General features: G+C 45.3%; 1 protein-coding gene across 1 annotated transcript in view; it reads left to right on the plus strand.

Annotated features, from left to right (window-relative positions):
* The window catches only part of LOC144889086 (ubiquitin carboxyl-terminal hydrolase 53-like), a gene marked incomplete at its 3' end in the record, with an annotated part of 156,213 nt that overhangs the window by 127,383 nt on the left and 927 nt on the right, over positions 1 to 27,903 (plus strand). The window contains exon 5 of the mRNA XM_078768946.1: positions 13,567 to 13,701. Within this exon, the coding sequence (XP_078625072.1) occupies positions 13,567 to 13,701 (135 nt within the window). The remainder of the gene's footprint in view (positions 1 to 13,566; positions 13,702 to 27,903) is intronic.

The raw sequence follows: 27,903 nt of genomic DNA on the forward strand, positions 1-27,903 counted from the left end.
TGACCCCGTAACAGAATTGATCACCCCCTCCCCCCCTTCAAGAAAGAAAGTTTGAGCACCGCGAAAACTTTCTTTGCAGGCCAACTTTGATAAACAAACCAAAATAACTCACACCCCAAATCATCAGGTCCCCCCGGGCACAATTATCACATCTCAAAAATAAAGCAACAAACTTTCACAAAACCCCCCAGAGATTCCAAAGGTAATTCCCTCTGGACCAAGCGTCAACAACTTCTAGTTTCTCTTGGATGACGGTTAAGGGGTGGTGACCAAAGCCCCAAAGTTACACAACTCGATAGCACTTTTTCGGGAGGCCCAGCTGAGTACTCACTACATGGACGCCTTAAGGAATGTGGAGTTCACGGTTAGTCTGGGGAGGAAAGTTCATTACATGGACGCCTTTAAGAACGTGGAGTTCACGGTTAGTCCGTGCAGGAAAGTTCCCTTCCGGGACGCCTTTAAGAACGTGGCGTTCACGGTTAGTCCATGTAGGAGCCCAGGCTCGGCGGCTCCGCCGTATATAGAGTGCTTCAACTTCTCTGGACTCCTAACAGTTACGGTGGGACCCCTTGTCCCAGCAGTCACCTGACTGGCGGTCTCCGTCTCGGCCAGTGCTCTGACAATCATTCTTTCGGGAGATGCCGTAACTCTGGGGGCCTCCATAGTAATATCGGCCGCTGCCAACACCAACTCTACCGCCAAGTTGTCCTCTTCTGTAGACCTCTCGACGCCTACGAAATGCCTTCCCTACTGTTATGGTCCGACCCTCCAACTCCTTACCATTCCAATTCTTCTCTGCCTCCCTGGCGTCTTTTGTGCTTGCAAACGTGACAAAGCCGAACCCTCTTGACCGTTGCGTTTCCCTGTCTTTTACCAACCGCACTTCCACCAGCGGCCCATATCTGTTGAAGACAGAGGTCAGAACTTCTTCCTCTGTTTTGAAGTTCAGTCCCCCTACAAATAACTTGGTACTTTTGTCACCATCCCGAGCTGGTGTGGTGTTATTTTCCCTGCTGTGCTCTTTACCAACCCTCGGGTTACCATAAATTTGCCCCCCGGCCAAATCATTCCCGATAACCACAGATACTCCCTCTACAGGAAGCGTGGCTTGTAAACCGACGGTGACCGGTCCTGACACCAAATCGGATTCCAAATGGATGACATGAAGTGGGGCCCTAACACAGCCACCGATCCCTTGTAACCGAACACTATCACCAGTTGCGGTACTCTTTGACAATGGCAAAATGCCTTCAAGCATTAAGGATTGATGGGCTCCTGTGTCCCTCAATACCCTAACAGGTCTTGGGTTAGTCAAGTCTCCCTCGAGTGAGACAAACCCCTCATAAATAAATGGTTGGTAACTCTTCTGTGGGCGATTTCTTACGCTTGCCATCGCATTCGGAGTTGTAATAGTCGGACTCCGCTCTGGGTTTTCCCTTTTCATGAGGTAACAACTGGACATCAAGTGTCCAGGTTTCTTGCAAAAAGCGCAAACAGGCCCGGAGGAAAAACTCGTGGTCTGCCTCGGGCCCCCCGGAAAATAAGTTTGTCTTGGGCCCGTCGCCCTCTGATTTCGAACAGTTCGGGTATCAGCGTTGTCCCCATAATCATCTCGAGGCCGCCGCCATGTATTGTCGTTCTCCGCACCTGCTGTTCCACAACTCCCCTGCGGAAATCTAGGCGAGGAGTTAGGTTCGTGGACCCCTATCCGGTGTGTTAAGGCACAATCATCTGCCATGGTGGCTGCGTCCCACAACTTCGGTACTTTCTTTTCCTGCAGGTACACTTTGATGTCCTCGTGGACACACTGGTGAAATTCCTCCACCAGGATCAAGTCACGCAATGCTTCGAAGTCGTTCCCGACTCCTTTTGACTCACACCACCGATCAAACATGTTTTCTTTCACTCTGGCAAACTCCACATTGGTCTCACTCTCCCTCTTCCTGGCATTGCTGAATTTTTGCCGGTAAGCTTCAGGAACCAACTCATACGCTTTGAGAATGTGCTTCTTCAATACCTCATAATCTGCACATTGGTCCATTGGTAGTGCCGAATAAATCTCTTGAGCTTTACCCACCAGCACACTTTGCACTAGTATGGTCCAGGCCTCCTCCGGCCAGTTTAACTGTCGAGCCACTTTCTCAAAGTGTGGAAAAAATTTAGCGACTTCCTTTTCACTGAAGGGTGGAACCAGCCTCACATGTCTGTCTGCCCACATCCCAGGTGTTCTGGCTAGGTGTCGGCCCAGTCAGCAAGGGTGGTACCTCTCCCCGTTCTCTCATTAACTCCAGCTCCTTGAATTTAATTTCTTGCTGAAGCGCCATGTCACGTTCCTTTAATTCCCTTTCCGCTTTTCTCTCCTCTGCTTCGAGTTCCCTTGCAGCTCTCCTCTCCTCTGCTTGTTTCTCTTCTCTCCTCTCTTCTGCTTTCCTTTCCTATGTTTTCATCCTTTCTCACCTTTCCTGGAGTTCTCGTTCCACTCTCCTTTCTTCTTCTGCTCTTTCCTTTTGAGCTTTCCTTTCTTCTTCTGCTCTTTCCTTTTCTGCTTTCCTTTCTTCTTCTGCTCTTTCCTTTTCTGCTTTCCTTTCTTCTTCTTTGATCCGTTCTTGGCTCCGTAATTGCAACTCCAGTTTCCGGAGCTCAACGTCTTCTTGTTCTTCGGGTAGCCACTCCCAGGCTAACTCGTCCCATGTTCCTAATCCCACCATAGACTGTATCACCGTGGTCTGCAACTCTGCCTTCCTCAAATTAGTTCGGACCTCCAAGTTAAAATGTTTGGCCAATTTCAAGAGGTCCGATTTTAGTAATGCTCGGAACTGTGCCTCACTTGGGGTTACCGCAAAGTTCTGTGCCACAAACGCCATGGTGACTACTGTAAACACCTGTTAACCTTCACCCCATAAATTTCCAACAAAGAAAAGCAACAGTATTACTATTATTGCTATTGTTTTTTTTTTTTTTTTTTTTTCGTTGTTGTTTTGTCGGCAGAGCAAAACAATTTTGGGAACGTTGGAAAAGTTCCCACTCTTGGGAATTCTTTCCCGGACTAAAATTTAGAATATTTTATAGATCCCGGACGTAGACCCAATTGTGAATCCGCAAATTGTAATTTGGACGAGCCCCCAATTCTGTTACGGGGTCAACCTCGAGGGGAGCCCCGGCAGAAAGATGTATGGTCCTTGGGTGAAAATAAGTCAATCAATAACCAATAACAAGTCCACACCAAGGGTTACGAACAAACCCCAATATATTCCCAAATCCCGCACAGGAATCACAATGCGTTTACAGCACTTCCATACAATCCTTATCTATAGTATAGGTGGCGCCACCTTAACCCACAACAGTGTTGGCAACACTCACGGCCCTTGCCCCCAATGTCTCTGCACGCCTCCCAGGTGACGTCGAGTCGATCCAGCGATCGGGGAATCTAGGTCCGATTCCAATCCGGGGCTGGGAGTGAGGATACTCGACAACCTCAGCGAGGATACCCGACTTCGCAGGTTCCGCAGTAATCCGGCGCTCTCCTGACGCGCGGACTTCGGTTCACAGAGGCACGGTTCCCTTGTCCTTCACGTTCGGCGGCTCGGTCTCGAGCTGCAGTCTCAACTCTCAACCGTCTCCTTCCAATCTCTTTCGCGCGCCAGGCCCAAGGTGCGACCCGTACACGCCCTCGTAGGCGTCGAGGCGAACAGTGCCGGGCGCTTGGTTCCTTCCAGGACCACACGGCACCTTGACACGTAACCGGAAATCAATCACCCCGCGCAGGTAACTCCTCTCGCCAGACGGGCTTTTCCAACTCCGTTCCAATCTAGGTAACGATCGCCTCCGCTCGCCTCGGAGCTCTCGAAGCTTAAGATGGCCGCCCTTCCTTCTCCTCCTCCTCTTCTTCACGATCCCGTTTCCGGTCTCGTTTTTCCCAGAAGGGCTCCTGACCCTTTAATCACAACAACCTTTAATAGAATATACATTAATAAGAAATGACCTGAATTGTAACCCCCATAAACCCGGAATTCGTAACAATACATGCATACATACATACATACATACATACATACATACATACATACATACATACATACATACATACATACATACATATATATATATATATATATATATATATATATATATATATATATATATTGTTGCGGAAATGAGGATTGTTTTTTTTTTGATTGTATTGTATTGTAAATTGTTATGAATTATTGTTTGGTCTGAGCCCTCCTTGCTCCAGTGTGTATAAAGGTCAAAGGGCGTTCCGGTAGTTAATTCCATAAAGCATACATTGAAGGACACTATAATACCCTTGTTCAGTAGTTTATTTCCTTATTATGTGTATCAGGGTAAGGCCTTGTCTTCCATTACAATGACACTCCATTGCACCAAGTGAAATAGATAGATTCCTTTCATTCCCCATTCCCACTCCCAAAACTTCCATTGCCAAGCCTCAATTTCCAGCTACATCCCCTCCAAGTCTCCATTGCCAACTGCACTGGGCAGTTTGCCAGTTTGTTACAGCTGTGGGTTGTTTTCGCTCCAAAACCACCATTGAACATGTGCTCGGGTCAGGGAAGAAAGGCGTGCCCGCCCGTCGTCATCAAGGGCGGAGCCAGAGGGTCGCGCGACCAACCAGGGCCGAGGTGAGCACACCAATGGGCGTGTCCTGAAGGCCGGCGGCTTAATCGCCGGAGGCACTATAAAGGCGCGCGCGCAAGAAGTTGGAGGAGCTGAGTTGTGTGGTTTTGGTCAGAGCTGGGTTGGTCGTCAGTGGTGGGCAGTGGTTGCGTTGAGTGGTCAGTGGTTGCGTTGAGTTGTCGGTGGTGAGGGGTGATTGGACCAGGCAAGAGAGGAAGAGTTGGACTAAGCAAGAGAGAAAGAGTCCTGGAGTTAGTGAGAGAGAGAGAGAGAGAGAGAACCCGTCATGCCAGACCCCCCACCAGCAGCGTTGGCTTGGCTCCACCAAGCAGCTCCGACCCGTTACCCCGCGCACACGACAGGATCGGTGGCATCGGCGGCCGTCGAGGTCCAGCCCGACGTCCCGTGCGGGATCAAGCTCCAGCCAGCCCCGGACCTTCCTCTCCCTCCAGCCATCCACCTCCCGCCAGTCCTGCCTTTCCATCCTTTTGGTGTACGTGAGTTTGTTCTGTTTGTTTTGTCCCTGGGTAATTAATTAAGACTGCATAGATAAGCCAGCGATTTTCACTGTGTCCTTCTGGTCCGTCCCTCTGTCTATATTATTTTATTATCTTTCCTTCTCCTTGGTTTCTTTGAGCCTGTAAATAGTAATAAATAGTAATCGTATTTCCAACCTTTTTGCCTTCGTCTTCCTCTTCTTCACATCCGTGTCGTCTTTGTCTTTTCCCTCATTGAATAGCTGTGGCGCGATCTGGCCAACGTTCAGGGGATCGGGTGAGTCGGGAAAAACTGTTCGGCCATGGCGCCTCCGCTCGGCAAACAACATCTTATCCGCGGACCGTAACAATATATATATATAAAAAAGGAAGCACACTAACCCTATGACATGACACCGACGTCATGCACATAAATTATACCTATATATATATACCCACCCCCGTATATCTATCACCGATATTGTATAGCGAGATGCATTTTAACTGACAAAGTTAAATAAAAAAATTAACACCAGAACGAGAATTCCAGCCTCGCTTAAATAAATGCATATATACACTTAGTTATAAAATCGCAAGATATGGTAAATTTCGTCAGATTTCACTCCAGATTTGGACCTTTTTTTTTCTTTTTTCTTTTTTTGTATACTGAATCGAAGCTCGTGAAAGAGCTAACATTTATTTCACAAACAAATCAACCAGACAAACAAAATATACAAAAAGAGGGAGCGGAAGACAAGATGGGGAGAGAAGAGGAAGCACACAACCACAACATTTGAGAGCAGGGAGAAGTGTGGGAGGGAGAGGGCTTGGGAGCAGGAGGCGTGGGAAGGGGGGAGTGGGGGGGAGAGAGGTATAAAACACAAGGGGACCGAAATTAGCGGGGGTAGAAAAGATCAAGGTTTTGGATGGGGGAGGATAAGAGATGGTGGTGAACAGCTGTTTTAAAGACCTGGAGGGTGGAGTGGGATTGAAGAGGGTGAGGGAGTTTGTTCCAGAGGCGGGAGAAAAGAGGAATGAAGGAGTGAAGGTGAGCAGAAAGTCTTGATTTTGGCAGTTTAACCATAAGAGGGTTGCAGGCAGATCTTGTGCGACCTGTAGGAATATTTGGGGGACAGAGCCCAGAGAGAGCTGGGGGGGCAAGGCCAGAGAGGAGTTGGTAGAAGACGGAAAGACCACCAACCTGCCTGCGGTGAGTGAGTGAAAGGCCCTTGAAGTTAGCTTCATCGTGGGAGATTCCAATGATTCTGAACGCTTTGGTTTGAACATCGTGAAGACGAGCTAGGTGTGAGGCAGGAGCACCAGACCAGAGGGGAGAGCAGTATTCCATAGAGCTGCGGATGAAAGCCTTGTATGTGGTGAGGAGATCAGGTGTGTCAAGGAAGGACTTCGCACGACGGAGGATGCCCAGTCGGCGACTGGCTTTGGAGGCCAGATTTGAAATGTGGTTTTCCCAGGAAAGATCATGGCAAATAGTGAGACCCAAAAGCTTGAGTGACAGAACTTCTTGGAGAGGATTATTCAGAAAGTGGATGGGAGGGTTTTCCAGTCGGTCTTTTCGGAGAGACATCGTAAGAGTGTGAGATTTATCAGGATTGAAAGACATGTTCCATTTGTTTGCCCAGTCTGTGATTTTGTCCAGGTCTGCAGAGAGTGAGGAGGCTGCAGACTGCCGATCTGAGGGATGAGGAATGGAGCGACAGAGAGTAGAGTCGTCAGCAAAGAGATAGAGAGGATTTTCAAGAGAGTCAGAGAGATCATTGATGAAGACCAGAAAAAGCACAGGGCCCAGAACACTACCTTGGGGAACTCCAGCCTGAACAGGAAGAGGAGATGAGAGAAACCCATTCAGGGCCACACGTTGACTACGACCAGAGAGGAAGCCCGCCAGCCATGCGTGGAGATTTCCATGGATACCAAAGGAGGAGAGTTTGGTGAGCAGAGCAGGGTGCCAGACCGTATCGAAGGCACGTGAAATGTCAAGGGAGACAGCTCTAATTTCCTGTTTGGCGTTGAGGACCTCCATCCATTGTTGAGAAAGCAGAAGCAGCATGTCCAGAGTAGAGTGACCAGGTCTGAAACCAAATTGATGATCAGAGATCAAGCCATTGGAGAAGAGGAAAGATTTCATATCTGAAGCAATGATGGATTTCATGACTGCTGATAATTGGGAGAAGGCTGATTGGTCTGTAGTTGCTAGGATCTGTTTTTGCACCTTTTTTGTGCAAAGCGGTGATGTTGGCTGATTTCCAAGCAGATGGCAGATGACCTTGAGCAAAAGAGAGGGTGAAGAGAACAGAAAGAGGGAGTGAAAGAGCGGAAGAACATGATTTTAGGACCCGTGGGCTGATGCCGTCAGGACCAGTTGCAGAATCAGAGTCGAGGGTTGACAGAAACTTTTCCACCTTGTCAGGAGGAAAGGACACAGAGTCCAGGAGCAGCTGGGTACGACTGGGTACGGTGGGTACAGAGAGGGATGGGTTTGGGACACAAGATTTAGAGGCCAACACAGAGTTGAGGCATTCAGCTTTTCCACGTGCGGAGTCAGCCGTTAAGCCGTTTGAGGTGAGGGAGGGGATGGAGGGGGAACAAACACCAGAAACAGATTTGACCAGACGCCACCAGGATTTGGAAGAGGGAGACAGATAAGAGAGTTCGGTCTTGAGAACGGTGAGATATTGTTTCCTGGCTCTCCTGAGGGTGGACACACACTTGTTTCGGGCTTTGTGAAAGGAAATGAGATTTCCTTCCGTTGGATTTGCTTTCCAGGAGACGAAAGCAAGTTGTTTCAGGGCAACAGCCTCACCACAAGATTCTGTGTACCATGGACGGGAGGAAGGGTATGACAACTGAAGACGAGATGGGATAAATCTGTGCATGAGAGAGAGCAATTTACTTTGAAAGAATTCCCAGGATGAGTTGATGTCAGAGGTGGTAGAGATGGGAGACCAGTCCAGATGATTGATGGCTGCTTGAAGACCGTGCCAGTTGGCCTGAGTGAAATGCCAGACTTGTCGACGCTGAGGAGGCTCTCTGAGAATGGTCAGAGAGGTGTCCACTTTGACAAGCACATGATCAGATGAGCCGATTGGAGCAGAAGAAGAGCAGCAGACATTTTCAGGGAAGTTAGTCATAACCAAATCCAGAAGAGAAGATGCTCCGTTGACTGAGATCCGGGTCGGGAAATTGACTGATTGTGTCAGTCCCAGTGAGTCGCAGAAGTCCTTTGCTGAAGAGCCATGGCTGGTGAGAGAGGTACCCACACCCAGCCAACTGGCATGGTGACAATTGAAATCACCACATATGAGGAAGAGAGAGTTGGGATGGGTAGATAGAAGTTGGTCCATATTATCAGACAGCAAGATGTAGTTGGAGTCATCGCTGTTTGGTGGACGGTACAACACACATATGAACAAAAGGTGGGAGCGAAGGGGAAGCCGTAGCCAAAGGTATTCCTGGGGGTGAGGTGGAGAGAGGGCAGTGGAGGGCGAGTGAGGAAGAGAGTTTTTTATAAAGATAGCAACCCCACCTCCAGGACGAGGCTCAGGTCTATCATACCGGAGGAGGGAGTAACCTGGGAGAGATACCAAGGCATCAGAGACATCATGAAGGAGGAAAGTTTCTGTTAAGCAGATCACATCTGGTTTGTCAGAAGCAACCTGTATGGAGAGATCAGTCAAGTTTGAGCGAAGGCCCCGGATGTTTGAGGTCCATACCGTTAATGAAGAGGAAGGGGGAGCATCGGGTACAGAACGGGGGGGGGGAGGGGTAGGGGTAGGGTAAGATGTGGAAGAGGAGGAAGAGGTAGGGAGAGCTGTTGAAGGTGTGTCAGAGATTTCAGAGATTTCAGAATAGCTTGGAGAAAGGGAGGAATGGGGCGGACAAAAGGTTTGATGGAGATTGGGTGAGGCACAGTGAGGTGTTATTTGAGGAGGGGGAAGAGCGAGGCAGAAGGTTGGGGGAGATGAAGGTGAAAGTTGGAAGGGGGAAGAAGCAGGGAGGATGCTTTGAGGAGGAGGGGTGAGAGGGGAGTCTAGGAGGGGAGGAGCGAGGGAGAGTCTTGGAGGGAGGGGTGTGGGGGGAGTTTAGGAGGGAGGGGAGGGAAGAGGCAAGGGGGGAGATTTGAAAGGGATGGGTGATGGGGAGGATTTGGAGGGAAGGGGGGATGGGGAAGATTTGGAGGGGAGGGGTGAGATTGGATTTTGAAAAGTGTACGATTCATGGGAAACGAACATTTTTTGCAAAATGAGTTTGAGACCTTCGAGTCAAAAATACGTTTGAGGACACTGAAGGAGGGGTGGAGTTCTGGATAGTTTAGGGAATGTAGAAAGGAGGAACTGTAAAAGATGGTATTATATATATTATTTTGGAATGAATAGATTTGGTGAGCAAGACGAAAGCATCCTTTTGTCGGAGAAGGAGAAAAGGGTGTTATAATATATGAGAGAAAATAGTTGTTCAGGGGAGAGATTATACATTTCTAACCACGTGATCGCGTGACGCGAACAACGTGAACGAAGAACGAACGAACAAATAAGAACAACAAATAAACGAATAAGCCCTGAGAAGGGCAAAAAAAAATTTGGGGTTTTTTTTTTTTTTTTTTTGAGTAGAGATATTAAACAAGGAGGTACGGGGTGAACGACTGGGATGAAACAGAGAACGAAAATAATTGCAGCGCATTCGACGAATCGCTGAGAGAAAAACAAAACCACAAGGTCGGAGACGGTATGGTAGCCTAAGCCTACGAGTACTAGGCCTCAAAATACTCGATACGCATTAACCGACGGTTGTGTATACATGTACGAAAAATTAGCACCGAAAATTTTCCAAAAGATACGCTATAGGTACACACACCGAAAAATAGATACAGTCTCGACAAAAACACAATTGTGAAAGATCACTTAGCTTCGAAAGCGTGAGCGCATGGAACAGCTTCGAAAAGACGTGACCTCGCCGTGATCTCGCGAGATCTCATGTCTCTCGCGAGATATTATTTCGTCTACAGCATCCAATCCTCATTTCCGAATCCAGATGTTGATGATATGCTTCAATTATGTAATGATAATAATCGATCGTGTTTCTGAGTTAATGCATGTTTAAGTAGGTCGAAACAAAATGGCGGCTTAAGAACCCAGCAATCTCTTGTCTCTTCATGGCCAAGGCACCAAGTGCCAGAACGCAGAAGTTTTACCAGCTAGAACGTGTGCTCACTATTCAATATATCAGACTAAAAGCAACGTTGCACCACTTGCAAATAGATTCTTGATTGACCACTGAACAATTTTGGCATACTGAAAATATGTGAAACTGTGCCCTATTTTGTCGAGCTCATAAATCACGACAAAACAATATATCAGACTGTCAATTTTTTTTTTATGCCTCCGCTCCAGAAGGTGGCCGGAGGCATTGTTTTCCGGGTTGTCCGTCCGTACGTACGTACGTACGTACGTACGTACGTCCGTCCGTCTGTCTGTATGGGCTAAACCTCGTTTTTCTCAGCAACTACATGTCCAATTGAGACAAAACTTTCAGGGTAGGAGTGACACCCATACAGAATGTTTTTATGATAATTGTGATGTCATAGGTCACGTGGTATGGCAGCCATCTTGGATTAAAAGCAAGTAATTAATTTTATTTCTCGGAAACCACTGAATGAAAACATTTCAAACTTGGCACATTGTCAAGTACTTCCAATAGGGAACAAAAGCATGACAATTATGACATCATAGGTAAAGTGGTATACTAGTCAAAAATGTTTTAATCAAATTGCTTATCCTAAAAATCTGAAATTGCATGCACACCCATTTGTATTGAAATATTACATTTATGACATCATAGGTAACATGGTTTGGTAGCCATATTGGATTTTACCTAAAACCTTAAAAAAGCATCTTCTCCCAAACCACCAAGACTATTGGCTCAACTTTACGTGTGTCATTGACTAGGCACGGCAATTAAAAGATGATCAAGAAAACATCATTGGTCACATGGTGTGGCAGCCGTATTGGATTGAAGGAAAATATTAAATAATTATATCTCTGAAACCGCTTACCCTATCGATGCGAATTTTTACAAATATCATCTAGCACCATTGCTGCATATAGTTTGAAAATGATGTCGTAGGTCACGTGATTTAGCAGCCATCTTGGATAGAAAAACTAACTTTTTTTGATTAACACGAATCTTCTCAAATGTGATCCCCTACCCATACATATGCAGAGTGTACATTTTTAAAGGTCATATGTCATGTGGTACGGCAGCCATATTAGCTTGAAAGCCGGTATTTAAAAAAAATCCTTTCTCTGCGACTGATTTACCGATCGATGTGAAACCTGTCGTGGCTGGTGAAAATGTGATACTTGAAAACAGCTGAAGGGATTTAAATCAAACTTGTTTATTTTTAGGACAGTGAATGATGGCATCTACCCATTGTGGGACTATGCGGAGGTATATTGGCAACAGTCGCATTGTTCTCGTTTAACACAATTTGGGCTTCCCACAAGACATCTGGATGGGTGGGTTGCTTTCACCACCAAAGTTTCAGGAGTCTATTTTGTTGCACATGCTCTGTGACTACAGAGTCAGGAAGTCTACAACTATCAGTATGCCCCCCATTAAGTCCTGACCTTAACATCATATACGTTGTCTGTGATTATTTGTACCAGAAGAAAAACGAAAAATAACCAGAATCAAAAGAAGAATTATGAGAAACATTGCAGAATGCATGGAGCATCCAAAATGGAATTTTTCCAGAAATTGTAGGAAAGCATTCTAAAAGGGACATCTGCTGTTTTGCATGAAAAAGATGGTAACACCATATATTGAAATTTCATGTATTAATATTGTAAAATACAATTACTCTTTGTTTCTTTAATATAACATGATCTTTTGCAACACCTTGTATTTATCAAAATATGCCAGTGTGCCAAAAATTATTTATTTTCAAGGTGGCTTCACCCATTTGCATAGTACTTTGTATGCATGTGTACACGTAGAGTACTGTATTGCAATTTCTATAAACCCTGACTTTGATTTATATTTTTAATTATTAAAAGCGTTATGTGATTTTTGATGGACACCCCCCTTGTCCTCATTCTTCCCCACATCTTATTTCTCCAAGTCGCCCTCTATTTTTCCCTGCAACCCTGCCATTGCTGTCCCCCTCCTCCCACATTTCCCTGCCCACTCTTTCTCTCCCCTCTTCTTTTCGTTCTGTTATTTTCTGATTTATTCTGTTATAGCTCCTCCACGTGGCTTGACACTATATCCAACTCAGAAATTGTCCACCACCCTACGTCTGTTTTTGCACAATTGAACAATAGCATTTGGGCATGTTTTGCAAATATAACTAATGACAGTAAATCCAAAGAAAATAATTATTATTGACAAACGCAATTAACTTGACAAATGACAATATCAACATATGTAAGTCTCGATTTGCATATGTGGAGGGAAGTTGACTGCTTAATGTTGGAGTAACTTGAGGAATGTCACCTTCCCTTCATTAGCCAAGTGAAAATTTGAGTTTGTGGTGAAAATTGGTCAGCAATGTCTGAAAAATGTATACATCATCTGTGGGCGATAATGAAACAGAATAATTCAAAGCAGTTGGTTTAATTCATAATGAAACTGGTCAATTTGCATTAATCAAGAAATAGTTTTTTGTTTTTTTTCATTGTTACCTCCGCCACCTAAGGTAGACGGAGGTTATGTTTGAACCCGTTTGTCTGTCTGTCTGTTTGTTTGTCTGTGAGAAGGATATCTCAAAACGTTATGGACAGTTATGAATGCAACTTGGTGGACAGGCTATTGTGTGACAAGGAGGTATTGATTAGATTTTGGTGAAGATCCAGATACGATGAGTTCCTTTAGTTTCTAAGTGATTCTTCACCATTGAGAGATAGGGCCAAAAATGACACATGGCACGATATCTCAAAATATTTTGGACGGGTTAAAGCAAAACTTGGTGGATGAGTTTGGTCGTTGACAAGAACAAGCTCATTCGATTTTGGTTAAGGTCTGGATACAAATCCGGCCTATCATTTGGATACAAAACGTAAACTACTAAACTGTTCAGCATGGCAGAGGTATGAGCTCTACCGAGTTCCATTCTAGTTTTCATTACTTTTGATTTGGATTATAGTTCTTTCTTCTTTTCTTTTTCTTTTCTAGTCTTTTTTTTGGGGGGGAGAGGGTGAATATTAAGCTACTGGAATGGTAAATTATTTGTTTTTCAAACAATGATTATATTGTGTTTCTCAACTACTTTCTCAGCATCACATCTAAAGTGTTGGGGCTTGGTGAGGTAGGAGAATGATTAGATTTTAGTTTTTAATAATCAGTGATGGAATTGTCAAACAAGTAGTAATGTAAGGCTGTAAGGTGTGAGATGTGGTAAGGTGTGACGATTTCACTTTGCTTCTGTTGCGTGCAGTTCATGTTTGGACAGTTTGAGCACAGCGAGAAGAAGGCCCTGCACTCCGATACGCTTCGTTCAGCTCTTGCTGAAACATTCAAAGAGGAAGATCGTTTCCAGCTTGGTCTTATGGAAGATGCAGCTGAGTGTTTTGTGAGTTCTCATTTTGATTGTGCGTTTTTGCATCTCGTTTGATTTCCATGTTTAATGCGAACGCACACAGGAAGAATGGCTTCAGTTATTTTAGGAAGTGCACATAACCAATGCAAGATGTCATTCTTCATATCCTTGTTCATCAAAAACCTCATGCCTCCAATGTGTTGTTTTAATAGAAAATCATCACTGTGTTATGAATATTCTGTTTGTTCAACAGGCCTGATGTTTGTATTGCTGACGTTTCAGATTTATTTTGTCAAGCCATCCTCCTTTTACCTTTCTTACCACAATCTTGATTTTCAGCTAATGCATTAAAGTAGGAAACGCTTGATTATAGGTAATGGTTAAAGACAAATTCACTTAAATTATTAATCAACTTGAATTACACTAACATTCAGACAAAAGTCCAGGTAACATTTGAATGGCTCATTAAAGATTAAATAAAAAAGTATGATTTGTCCCCAATAACAGAGTGGAGTAATAGTTGTTGTACACCGCTCCTCTCCATTGCCATCTTCAGGCGCTGCATGACGTCATTGCCAGGCACCGAAGGAGGCCTGGCGATGTGCGCTGAAAGGGAGTACTCAGTTTTCACTCCGGTTTCTTGTTTGTTTTCTTGTTTGTTTGTTTGTCCGGGCGATATCTCAGCCATCCTTTGAGCTAGGAAGCTGAAATTTCGGCACAATGGTGAGCAAGTGCTTTGGCAAAAACGTGTATTTTTTGTTTTTTGATTAATCAATTAATTGATTAGTTACTTAATTTTTATTGATTAATTAAGTACTTGTTTATTTCCTTTCTCTTCTGGGCATTATCTCAGGCACCTGTTGAGCTAGGAAGCTGATATTTGGACACGGCAATGACCAAGTGATTTGGCTGTAAAGGCTATTTTTGATTTATTGACTAATAATTGATCGATTATTTAATTATTCGATTGATGACTTAGTTTTTTAAAAGTTACAGATTCGGATTTAACGGTGGTGGTTTAGGTATTATATTAGCCAATTGATTAATTAGCCAATTAGCCAATTTGGTTTCCCCCTGTACTGTCTTTCCCTCACGGTCCCCCTGTGCTGTGTTCCTGGATGTCTTTTTGTTGAATGTGTTTAAATGAATGTTTCCCCCTGTACTGTCTTTCCCTCGCGGTCCCCCTGTGCTGTGTTCCTGGATGTCTTTTTGTTGAATGTGTTTTAATGAATGTTTCCCCCTGTACTGTCTTTCCCTCGTGGTCCCCCTGTACTGTGTTCCTGGATGTCTTTTTGTTGAAAGTGTTTTAATGAATGTTTCCCCCTGTACTGTCTTTCCCTCGTGGTCCCCCTGTGCTGTGTTCCTGGATGTCTTTTTGTTGAAAGTGTTTTAATGAATGTTTCCCCCTGTACTGTCTTTCCCTCGTGGTCCCCCTGTGCTGTGTTCCTGGATGTCTTTTTGTTGAAAGTGTTTTAATGAATGTTTCCCCCTGTACTGTCTTTCCCTCGTGGTCCCCCTGTACTGTTGTCCTGGATGTCTTTTTGTTGAATGTGTTTTAATGAATGTTTCCCCCTGTACTGTCTTTCCCTCACGGTCCCCCTGTGCTGTGTTCCTGGATGTCTTTTTGTTGAATGTGTTTTAATGAATGTTTCCCCCTGTACTGTCTTTCCCTCGTGGTCCCCCTGTGCTGTGTTCCTGGATGTCTTTTCGTTGAAAGTGTTTTAATGAATGTTTCCCCCTGTACTGTCTTTCCCTCGCGGTCCCCCTGTACTGTCTTTCCCTCGCGGTCCCCCTGTGCTGTGTTCCTGGATGTCTTTTTGTTGAATGTGTTTTAATGAATGTTTCCCCCTGTACTGTCTTTCCCTCGCGGTCCCCCTGTGCTGTGTTCCTGGATGTCTTTTTGTTGAATGTGTTTTAATGAATGTTTCCCCCTGTACTGTCCTTCCCTCGCGGTCCCCCTGTGCTGTGTTCCTGGATGTCTTTTTGTTGAATGTGTTTTAATGAATGTTTCCCCCTGTACTGTCTTAACCTCGCGGTCCCCCTGTGCTGTGTTCCTGGATGTCTTTTTGTTGAATGTGTTTTAATGAATGTTTCCCCCTGTACTGTCTTTCCCTCACGGTCCCCCTGTGCTGTGTTCCTGGATGTCTTTTTGTTGAATGTGTTTTAATGAATGTTTCCCCCTGTACTGTCCTTCCCTCGCGGTCACCCTGTGCTGTGTTCCTGGATGTCTTTTTGTTGAATGTGTTTTAATGAATGTTTCCCCCTGTACTGTCTTAACCTCGCGGTCCCCCTGTGCTGTGTTCCTGGATGTCTTTTTGTTGAATTTGTTTTAATGAATGTTTCCCCCTGTACTGTCTTTCCCTCACGGTCCCCCTGTGCTGTGTTCCTGGATGTCTTTTTGTTGAATGTGTTTTAATGAATGTTTCCCCCTGTACTGTCTTTCCCTCGTGGTCCCCCTGTGCTGTGTTCCTGGATGTCTTTTCGTTGAAAGTGTTTTAATGAATGTTTCCCCCTGTACTGTCTTTCCCTCGCGGTCCCCCTGTACTGTCTTTCCCTCGCGGTCCCCCTGTGCTGTGTTCCTGGATGTCTTTTTGTTGAATGTGTTTTAATGAATGTTTCCCCCTGTACTGTCTTTCCCTCGCGGTCCCCCTGTGCTGTGTTCCTGGATGTCTTTTTGTTGAATGTGTTTTAATGAATGTTTCCCCCTGTACTGTACTTCCCTCGCGGTCCCCCTGTGCTGTGTTCCTGGATGTCTTTTTGTTGAATGTGTTTTAATGAATGTTTCCCCCTGTACTGTCTTTCCCTCGTGGTCCCCCTGTACTGTCTTAACCTCGCGATCCCCCTGTGCTGTGTTCCTGGATGTCTTTTTGTTGAATGTGTTTTAATGAATGTTCCCCCTGTACTGTCTTTCCCTCGTGGTCCCCCTGTGCTGTGTTCCTGGATGTCTTTTTGTTGAATGAGTTTTAATGAATGTTTCCCCCTGCACTGTCTTTCCCTCGCGGTCCCCCTGTGCTGTGTTCCTGGATGTCTTTTTGTTGAATGTGTTTTAATGAATGTTTCCCCCTGTACTGTCTTTCCCTCGTGGTCCCCCTGTACTGTGTTCCTGGATGTCTTTTTGTTGAAAGTGTTTTAATGAATGTTTCCCCCTGTACTGTCTTTCCCTCGTGGTCCCCCTGTGCTGTGTTCCTGGATGTCTTTTTGTTGAAAGTGTTTTAATGAATGTTTCCCCCTGTACTGTCTTTCCCTCGTGGTCCCCCTGTGCTGTGTTCCTGGATGTCTTTTTGTTGAAAGTGTTTTAATGAATGTTCCCCCCTGTACTGTCTTTCCCTCGCGGTCCCCCTGTGCTGTGTTCCTGGATGTCTTTTTGTTGAATGTGTTTTAATGAATGTTTCCCCCTGTACTGTCTTTCCCTCGTGGTCCCCCTGTACTGTTGTCCTGGATGTCTTTTTGTTGAATGTGTTTTAATGAATGGTTCCCCCTGTACTGTCTTTCCCTCGTGGTCCCCCTGTGCTGTGTTCCTGGATGTCTTTTTGTTGAAAGTGTTTTAATGAATGTTTCCCCCTGTACTGTCTTTCCCTCGCGGTCCCCGTGTACTGTCTTTCCCTCGCGGTCCCCCTGTGATGTGTTCCTGGATGTCTTTTTGTTGAATGTGTTTTAATGAATGTTTCCCCCTGTACTGTCTTTCCCTCGCGGTCCCCCTGTACTGTCTTTCCCTCGCGGTCCCCCTGTACTGTGTTCCTGGATGTCTTTGTGTTGAATGTGTTTTAATGAATGTTTCCCCCTGTACTGTCTTTCCCTCACGGTCCCCCTGTGCTGTGTTCCTGGATGTCTTTTTGTTGAATGTGTTTTAATGAATGTTTCCCCCTGTACTGTCTTTCCCTCGTGGTCCCCCTGTGGTGGTGGTTTCCTCGTGGTTCCTGGATGTCTTTTTATTGAATGTGTTTTAATGAATGTTTCCCCCTGTACTGTCTTTCCCTCGCGGTCCCCCTGTACTGTCTTTCCCTCGCGGTCCCCCTGTGCTGTGTTCCTGGATGTCTTTTTGTTGAATGTGTTTTAATGAATGTTTCCCCCTGTACTGTCTCCCTCGCGGTCCCCCTGTGCTGTGTTCCTGGATGTCTTTTTGTTGAATGTGTTTTAATGAATGTTTCCCCCTGTACTGTCTTTCCCTCGCGGTCCCCCTGTGCTGTGTTCCTGGATGTCTTTTTGTTGAATGTGTTTTAGTGAATGTTTCCCCCTGTACTGTCTTTCCCTCGCGGTCCCCCTGTGCTGTGTTCCTGGATGTCTTTTTGTTGAATGTGTTGTAATGAATGTTTCCCCCTGTACTGTCTTTCCCTCGTGGTCCCCCTGTGCTGTGTTCCTGGATGTCTTTTCGTTGAAAGTGTTTTAATGAATGTTTCCCCCTGTACTGTCTTTCCCTCGCGGTCCTCCTGTACTGTCTTTCCCTCGCGGTCCCCCTGTGCTGTGTTCCTGGATGTCTTTTTGTTGAATGTGTTTTAATGAATGTTTCCCCCTGTACTGTCTTTCCCTCGTGGTCCCCCTGTGCTGTGTTCCTGGATGTCTTTTTGTTGAAAGTGTTTTAATGAATGTTTCCCCCTGTACTGTCTTTCCCTCGCGGTCCTCCTGTACTGTCTTTCCCTCGCGGTCCCCCTGTGCTGTGTTCCTGGATGTCTTTTTGTTGAATGTGTTTTAATGAATGTTTCCCCCTGTACTGTCTTTCCCTCGTGGTCCCCCTGTGCTGTGTTCCTGGATGTCTTTTTGTTGAATGTGTTTTAATGAATGTTTCCCCCTGTACTGTCTTTCCCTCGCGGTCCCCCTGTGCTGTGTTCCTGGATGTCTTTTTGTTGAATGTGTTTTAATGAATGTTTCCCCCTGTACTGTCTTTCCCTTGCGGTCCCCCTGTGCTGTGTTCCTGGATGTCTTTTTGTTGAATGTGTTTTAATGAATGTTTCCCCCTGTACTGTCTTTCCCTCACGGTCCCCCTGTGCTGTGTTCCTGGATGTCTTTTCGTTGAAAGTGTTTTAATGAATGTTTCCCCCTGTACTGTCTTAACCTCGCGGTCCCCCTGTGCTGTGTTCCTGGATGTCTTTTTGTTGAATTTGTTTTAACTAGGGCATGCCCGTACTATATATAAGCTAGGACGTGCCCGTACGTGGGTGCCCGTTCCTTGCCAAAAAAAAAAAAAAAAAAAAATTTGTGTAGGGGTGTGTGTGTGTAAACATCCTAGGGCGTGCCCGTACGTGGGTGCAAAAAAACATGCGTGCAAACAACAACAACAAAAAAAAACTTTGAAACCACGTGGCAGTAACGACCACAGAACCCCCCCCTCTATTTACATGAATGGTTTGGTCCATTCGCAACGACCACAGAACCCCCCCCCCCCCCCCCCTCTATTTACATGAAATGGTTTGGTCCAAAGCGAACGGCTTGCGGTGTTTGGTAAAGAAATCGCCATAGCTCGGTAACTACTTGTCCGATTAATTTCAAACCTTGAAAAGGCACATCCTCGGGTCCCCAGCAATATACCTGGCAAGTTTCAAGTATATCGGACCGGTAGTTGTCGAGAAACAGCGGTCACAGACAAACATACACACATACACACATACAAACACACATACACACAGAGATTAATGGAATTATAGATAGATGAATGTTTCCCCCTGTACTGTCTTTCCCTCACGGTCCCCCTGTGCTGTGTTCCTGGATGTCTTTTTGTTGAATGTGTTTTAATGAATGTTTCCCCCTGTACTGTCTTTCCCTCGTGGTCCCCCTGTGCTGTGTTCCTGGATGTCTTTTCGTTGAAAGTGTTTTAATGAATGTTTCCCCCTGTACTGTCTTTCCCTCGCGGTCCCCCTGTACTGTCTTTCCCTCGCGGTCCCCCTGTGCTGTGTTCCTGGATGTCTTTTTGTTGAATGTGTTTTAATGAATGTTTCCCCCTGTACTGTCTTTCCCTCGCGGTCCCCCTGTGCTGTGTTCCTGGATGTCTTTTTGTTGAATGTGTTTTAATGAATGTTTCCCCCTGTACTGTACTTCCCTCGCGGTCCCCCTGTGCTGTGTTCCTGGATGTCTTTTTGTTGAATGTGTTTTAATGAATGTTTCCCCCTGTACTGTCTTTCCCTCGTGGTCCCCCTGTACTGTCTTAACCTCGCGATCCCCCTGTGCTGTGTTCCTGGATGTCTTTTTGTTGAATGTGTTTTAATGAATGTTCCCCCTGTACTGTCTTTCCCTCGTGGTCCCCCTGTGCTGTGTTCCTGGATGTCTTTTTGTTGAATGAGTTTTAATGAATGTTTCCCCCTGCACTGTCTTTCCCTCGCGGTCCCCCTGTGCTGTGTTCCTGGATGTCTTTTTGTTGAATGTGTTTTAATGAATGTTTCCCCCTGTACTGTCTTTCCCTCGTGGTCCCCCTGTACTGTGTTCCTGGATGTCTTTTTGTTGAAAGTGTTTTAATGAATGTTTCCCCCTGTACTGTCTTTCCCTCGTGGTCCCCCTGTGCTGTGTTCCTGGATGTCTTTTTGTTGAAAGTGTTTTAATGAATGTTTCCCCCTGTACTGTCTTTCCCTCGTGGTCCCCCTGTGCTGTGTTCCTGGATGTCTTTTTGTTGAAAGTGTTTTAATGAATGTTCCCCCCTGTACTGTCTTTCCCTCGCGGTCCCCCTGTGCTGTGTTCCTGGATGTCTTTTTGTTGAATGTGTTTTAATGAATGTTTCCCCCTGTACTGTCTTTCCCTCGTGGTCCCCCTGTACTGTTGTCCTGGATGTCTTTTTGTTGAATGTGTTTTAATGAATGGTTCCCCCTGTACTGTCTTTCCCTCGTGGTCCCCCTGTGCTGTGTTCCTGGATGTCTTTTTGTTGAAAGTGTTTTAATGAATGTTTCCCCCTGTACTGTCTTTCCCTCGCGGTCCCCGTGTACTGTCTTTCCCTCGCGGTCCCCCTGTGATGTGTTCCTGGATGTCTTTTTGTTGAATGTGTTTTAATGAATGTTTCCCCCTGTACTGTCTTTCCCTCGCGGTCCCCCTGTACTGTCTTTCCCTCGCGGTCCCCCTGTACTGTGTTCCTGGATGTCTTTGTGTTGAATGTGTTTTAATGAATGTTTCCCCCTGTACTGTCTTTCCCTCACGGTCCCCCTGTGCTGTGTTCCTGGATGTCTTTTTGTTGAATGTGTTTTAATGAATGTTTCCCCCTGTACTGTCTTTCCCTCGTGGTCCCCCTGTGGTGGTGGTTTCCTCGTGGTTCCTGGATGTCTTTTTATTGAATGTGTTTTAATGAATGTTTCCCCCTGTACTGTCTTTCCCTCGCGGTCCCCCTGTACTGTCTTTCCCTCGCGGTCCCCCTGTACTGTGTTCCTGGATGTCTTTTTGTTGAATGTGTTTTAATGAATGTTTCCCCCTGTACTGTCTTTCCCTCGCGATCCCCCTGTGCTGCGTTCCTGGATGTCTTTTTGTTGAATGTGTTTTAATGAATGTTTCCCCCTGTACTGTCTCCCTCGCGGTCCCCCTGTGCTGTGTTCCTGGATGTCTTTTTGTTGAATGTGTTTTAATGAATGTTTCCCCCTGTACTGTCTTTCCCTCGCTTTTCCCCCTGTGCTGTGTTCCTGGATGTCTTTTTGTTGAATGTGTTTTAGTGAATGTTTCCCCCTGTACTGTCTTTCCCTCGCGGTCCCCCTGTGCTGTGTTCCTGGATGTCTTTTTGTTGAATGTGTTGTAATGAATGTTTCCCCCTGTACTGTCTTTCCCTCGTGGTCCCCCTGTGCTGTGTTCCTGGATGTCCTTTCGTTGAAAGTGTTTTAATGAATGTTTCCCCCTGTACTGTCTTTCCCTCGCGGTCCTCCTGTACTGTCTTTCCCTCGCGGTCCCCCTGTGCTGTGTTCCTGGATGTCTTTTTGTTGAATGTGTTTTAATGAATGTTTCCCCCTGTACTGTCTTTCCCTCGTGGTCCCCCTGTGCTGTGTTCCTGGATGTCTTTTTGTTGAATGTGTTTTAATGAATGTTTCCCCCTGTACTGTCTTTCCCTCGCGGTCCCCCTGTGCTGTGTTCCTGGATGTCTTTTTGTTGAATGTGTTTTAATGAATGTTTCCCCCTGTACTGTCTTTCCCTTGCGGTCCCCCTGTGCTGTGTTCCTGGATGTCTTTTTGTTGAATGTGTTTTAATGAATGTTTCCCCCTGTACTGTCTTTCCCTCACGGTCCCCCTGTGCTGTGTTCCTGGATGTCTTTTTGTTGAATGTGTTTTAATGAATGTTTCCCCCTGTACTGTCTTTCCCTCGTGGTCCCCCTGTGCTGTGTTCCTGGATGTCTTTTCGTTGAAAGTGTTTTAATGAATGTTTCCCCCTGTACTGTCTTTCCCTCGCGGTCCCCCTGTACTGTCTTTCCCTCGCGGTCCCCTTGTGCTGTGTTCCTGGATGTCTTTTTGTTGAATGTGTTTTAATGAATGTTTCCCCCTGTACTGTCTTTCCCTCGCGGTCCCCCTGTGCTGTGTTCCTGGATGTCTTTTTGTTGAATGTGTTTTAATGAATGTTTCCCCCTGTACTGTCCTTCCCTCGCGGTCCCCCTGTGCTGTGTTCCTGGATGTCTTTTTGTTGAATGTGTTTTAATGAATGTTTCCCCCTGTACTGTCTTTCCCTCGTGGTCCCCCTGTACTGTCTTAACCTCGCGGTCCCCCTGTGCTGTGTTCCTGGATGTCTTTTTGTTGAATGTGTTTTAATGAATGTTCCCCCTGTACTGTCTTTCCCTCGTGGTCCCCCTGTGCTGTGTTCCTGGATGTCTTTTTGTTGAAAGTGTTTTAATGAATGTTTCCCCCTGTACTGTCCTTCCCTCGCGGTCCCCCTGTGCTGTGTTCCTGGATGTCTTTTTGTTGAATGTGTTTTAATGAATGTTTCCCCCTGTACTGTCTTTCCCTCGTGGTCCCCCTTTACTGTCTTAACCTCGCGGTCCCCCTGTGCTGTGTTCCTGGATGTCTTTTTGTTGAATGTGTTTTAATGAATGTTCCCCCTGTACTGTCTTTCCCTCGTGGTCCCCCTGTGCTGTGTTCCTGGATGTCTTTTTGTTGAATGTGTTTTAATGAATGTTTCCCCCTATACTGTCTTTCCCTCATGGTCCCCCTGTACTGTTGTCCTGGATGTCTTTTTGTTGAATGTGTTTTAATGAATGGTTCCCCCTGTACTGTCTTTCCCTCGTGGTCCCCCTGTGCTGTGTTCCTGGATGTCTTTTTGTTGAATGTGTTTTAATGAATGTTTCCCCCTATACTGTCTTTCCCTCATGGTCCCCCTGTACTGTTGTCCTGGATGTCTTTTTGTTGAATGTGTTTTAATGAATGTTTCCCCCTGTACTGTCTTTCCCTCGCGGTCCCCGTGTACTGTCCTTCCCTCGCGGTCCCCCTGTGCTGTGTTCCTGGATGTCTTTTTGTTGAATGTGTTTTAATGAATGTTTCCCCCTGTACTGTCTTTCCCTCGTGGTCCCCCTTTACTGTCTTAACCTCGCGGTCCCCCTGTGCTGTGTTCCTGGATGTCTTTTTGTTGAATGTGTTTTAATGAATGTTCCCCCTGTACTGTTTTTCCCTCGTGGTCCCCCTGTGCTGTGTTCCTGGATGTCTTTTTGTTGAATGAGTTTTAATGAATGTTTCCCCCTGTACTGTCTTTCCCTCGTGGTCCCCCTGTGCTGTGTTCCTGGATGTCTTTTTGTTGAATGTGTTTTAATGAATGTTTCCCCCTGTACTGTCTTTCCCTCGCGGTCCCGCTGTACTGTCTTTCCCTCGCGGTCCCCCTGTGCTGTGTTCCTGGATGTCTTTTTGTTGAATGTGTTTTAATGAATGTTTCCCCCTGTACTGTCTTTCCCTCGCGGTCCCCCTGTGCTGTGTTCCTGGATGTCTTTTTGTTGAATGTGTTTTAATGAATGTTTCCCCCTGTACTGTCTTTCCCTCGTGGTCCCCCTGTACTGTCTTAACCTCGCGATCCCCCTGTGCTGTGTTCCTGGATGTCTTTTTGTTGAATGTGTTTTAATGAATGTTCCCCCTGTACTGTCTTTCCCTCGTGGTCCCCCTGTGCTGTGTTCCTGGATGTCTTTTTGTTGAAAGTGTTTTAATGAATGTTTCCCCCTGTACTGTCCTTCCCTCGCGGTCCCCCTGTGCTGTGTTCCTGGATGTCTTTTTGTTGAATGTGTTTTAATGAATGTTTCCCCCTGTACTGTCTTTCCCTCGTGGTCCCCCTGTACTGTCTTAACCTCGCGGTCCCCCTGTGCTGTGTTCCTGGATGTCTTTTTGTTGAATGTGTTTTAATGAATGTTCCCCCTGTACTGTCTTTCCCTCGTGGTCCCCCTGTGCTGTGTTCCTGGATGTCTTTTTGTTGAATGAGTTTTAATGAATGTTTCCCCCTGTACTGTCTTTCCCTCGTGGTCCCCCTGTGCTGTGTTCCTGGATGTCTTTTTGTTGAATGTGTTTTAATGAATGTTTCCCCCTGTACTGTCTTTCCCTCGCGGTCCCCCTGTACTGTCTTTCCCTCGCGGTCCCCCTGTGCTGTGTTCCTGGATGTCTTTTTGTTGAATGTGTTTTAATGAATGTTTCCCCCTGTACTGTCTTTCCCTCGCGGTCCCCCTGTGCTGTGTTCCTGGATGTCTTTTTGTTGAATGTGTTTTAATGAATGTTTCCCCCTGTACTGTCTTTCCCTCGCGGTCCCCCTGTACTGTCTTTCCCTCGCGGCCCCCTGTGCTGTGTTCCTGGATGTCTTTTTGTTGAATGTGTTTTAATGAATGTTTCCCCCTGTACTGTCTTTCCCTCGCGGTCCCCCTGTGCTGTGTTCCTGGATGTCTTTTTGTTGAATGTGTTTTAATGAATGTTTCCCCCTGTTCTGTCTTTCCCTCGCGGTCCCCCTGTACTGTCTTTCCCTCGCGGCCCCCTGTGCTGTGTTCCTGGATGTCTTTTTGTTGAATGTGTTTTAATGAATGTTTCCCCCTGTACTGTCTTTCCCTCGCGGTCCCCCTGTGCTGTGTTCCTGGATGTCTTTTTGTTGAATGTGTTTTAATGAATGTTTCCCCCTGTACTGTCTTTCCCTCGTGGTCCCCCTGTGCTGTGTTGCTGGATGTCTTTTTGTTGAATGTGTTTTAATGAATGTTTCCCCCTGTGCTGTCTTTCCCTCACGGTACCCCTGTACTGTCTTTCCCTCGCGGTCCCCTTGTACTGTGTTCCTGGATGTCTTTTTGTTGAATGTGTTTTAATGAATGTTTCCCCCTGTACTGTCTTTCCCTCGTGGTTGTCAGCTCTTTCACGAGCCTCGATTCAGTATAAATAAAATAAAATAAAATATTTTAAATTTAATTTCTTTATGATGATTATTTATTTCTTTTCATTATGAATCATTTATTTATTTTCTTTCTCATCTGGGCAATATCTCAGGCACCTTTTGAGCGAAGAAGCTGATATTTGGACATGGCAGTGACTAAGTGATGTGGCTATAAAGGATATTTTGACTTGTCGATTAAACAATTAATCGATAATTTTTTTTATTGATTAATCAATTAATTCATTATTTAATTTTTCCGATTATTGCCTTATTTAATTAATTTTCAAAAAGTTAGTTTCGGATGAAGCACTGGTGGTTTAGTTATGCTATTAGCCAATGGATTAAGATAATATTGTATGATCATTATTTGTTGATTTTAATTATGCAATTAATCAATCAATTATTGTACACCTGTCCTTCCCAATACAGTCTCTATGAGCTGCACGGCAGTATTGCCGGGCGCCAAAAGTGCCGGTCTCTATGCGCATGAGGATGTTATTTAATTTGTCTCTACGCGCTTGAGGATGTTATTTTTTTATTTGGCATGGGGGCGGTGTACTTTGAATGTATCTGTACTTGTTGGGAATTTTATTTGAGCAACAACAAAAAAAAACATTATAGGTTCAAAAAAAACTTGAAGGCAAACTTTTGGTAGATCAATATATTAATGAATCGATTTCGCGCACAAATGGCAAAAATGTGAACAAGAAAAAATTGTAATAAACAATAAATAGGAGTGTCAAATTGATGTGTGCACAAAATTATTCATTCATTCATGGTGGACGAAGGGGGGTTTTTTCCGCCCCTGTCTGTCTGTCAGTCTGTGAGCAGGATATCTCGAACAGTAATGGACATATTCGGACGAGATTTGGTGGACAGGTTGGATGTGTGACAAGGACGAATTGATTCGATTTTGGTGAAGATCTGGATACGAGAATTTTCTTTAATTTCAAAGTGATTTTTCACCATTGAAAGATGTGGCCAAAAATGATATACAGTCGGACCCCAACATTCACGGGGGATACGTTCCTGGAAAATGCTGCGAATGTCAAATTTGTGAATGTGGATGAATTGTTTGAACGGGGGTGGGGTGGAGGATTTATTAATTTATTTATATTCCATTTGTGTCTGGTGTCTGGTTCTTCCGTTTGTTTTTTTCCAATTTGACCATTAAAAAACATACATTAGAGCCACAAATATGAAGTAATTTTTTTTTTTTTAAACATTTGCCTTGTACTTAAATATGACAGCCAAGGACGACAGACTACATTGGACAAAAGTAATTTAGAACAAGATGTCTGAAGCTTTTTCTTCTTTTTTTCTCCCCACATTGCTACCAAATGTGTTAAGTACTCAAAACATGAGCCTGTGAAACTAATCTTAAAATGAGTGAAAGCAACCTTCATTTTAGTCGCTACTAGCAGAAGTACACGGCATTGCCGGGCGGGGGAGGGGAGGGGAGGGGGAAGGGGAACGGGGGGAGAGCGAGCCCCTTGGTAAAGCGAGCGATTTTTTTTTTCATAGCGTCATAGCGTTCATAGCATCATAGCGTTCATAGTGTTTCATAGCGTCATAGCGATTTTTTTTTTCATAGCGTCATAGCGTTCATAGCGTCATAGCGTCATCACGTGATCGCTCTGAGCGAATCAGCACCCACCTGCTCTGATTCCGTTGATTCCGTGCGCTGAAATGCGCTGAGGTAAATATGAATAAAAAATATGGATCGTCAAATATTTTGAGTTCGGCCATGTTCGTCCCAGGCTCAATGGCCATGTCTATGCCAAATATCAAGCACGTAAGCCTCTCCGTTTAGGAGTCTATCGGTAACATTACACACACACACACACACACACACACACACACACACACACACACACACAGTGTTTTATATACAGACTTGGCATTTAATATGGAATATTTTTTTTGTGGGTGTGAACTTACTTTACAAGATGACTTTGAACCAAAAGTTCATTGGAATGATGTTGAAATTATTCTAGATTTTGTTAATGTGACCTTTAAAAGAAACAAAAACCACATGACATTTCGAAGCAAATAAATTGATCCTTGAAAGTGATGTAAACTGATATCGAACTCAATTTATGGACAGTACTGTGTTAAACTTCTGTACGTTTTCCAGAAGTATCTCTTTATTTTGCACATTAGCCAAAAAAAATTTCAACAAAAACAAAAGCTAAATTATGACTGGGATTACGGACAGTAAAATTACAGTTCAGTACTTCGTGTAACCCCCACGAGCATTCAGGAGAGCACGTACACGTTGAGGCATGCTGTTCACGAGATTTGCCAAGGTTTGGACAGGAATCGCTGGCCATGCAGTGACAATAGCCTGCTGCAATTCACGCACAGAGTTCGGCTGCTGGTCCAAGTTGTCGATTTGACGCATTAATTCTGCCCACAAGTTCTCTATCGGATTAATATCCGGGGACATGGCAGGCCACTCCATATGCTCTACACCACGGTCAGCAAGAAAGTGTTGGATCATGCGAGCATGATGAGGCCGTGCATTGTCATCTTGGAAGACAAAGTTTCCTCGAAAGGCTGCACGAGCAAATGGAAGCAATGTTTCTTCCAGAATGGCCCTGTACCTGAACTGGTTCAGGTTTCCATTCAGAACAACCAGGTCAGTTTTGCCCCCTGCATGAAAAGCAGCCCAAACGGTCACCCCACCACCTCCAGCTTGGACTCTTGGCACTATACAATCTTCGTGGTGGGCTTCATGCACTTGTCTGCGCACTCGGACGCGGCCATCTTGATGATAGACCAGAAATCTAGACTCGTCACTGAAGGTCACGTGATTCCAGTGTCCTGGCTGCCATTGACGGTGCTCTCTGGCCCACTGCAATCGGCGCTGGCTGTGTTGTCTGGTCAGGCGTGGCTTTCTCAGGGGACGCCTGGCACGATAGCCTGCTTGAACCAGTCGTTGGTTGACTAGCCTTCTGGATACAGGCACAT

The sequence above is a fragment of the Myxine glutinosa genome, unplaced genomic scaffold, assembly GCF_964187855.1.
Source record: "Myxine glutinosa unplaced genomic scaffold, kmMyxGlut1.1 SCAFFOLD_735, whole genome shotgun sequence".
Classification (NCBI taxonomy): domain Eukaryota; kingdom Metazoa; phylum Chordata; class Myxini; order Myxiniformes; family Myxinidae; genus Myxine; species Myxine glutinosa.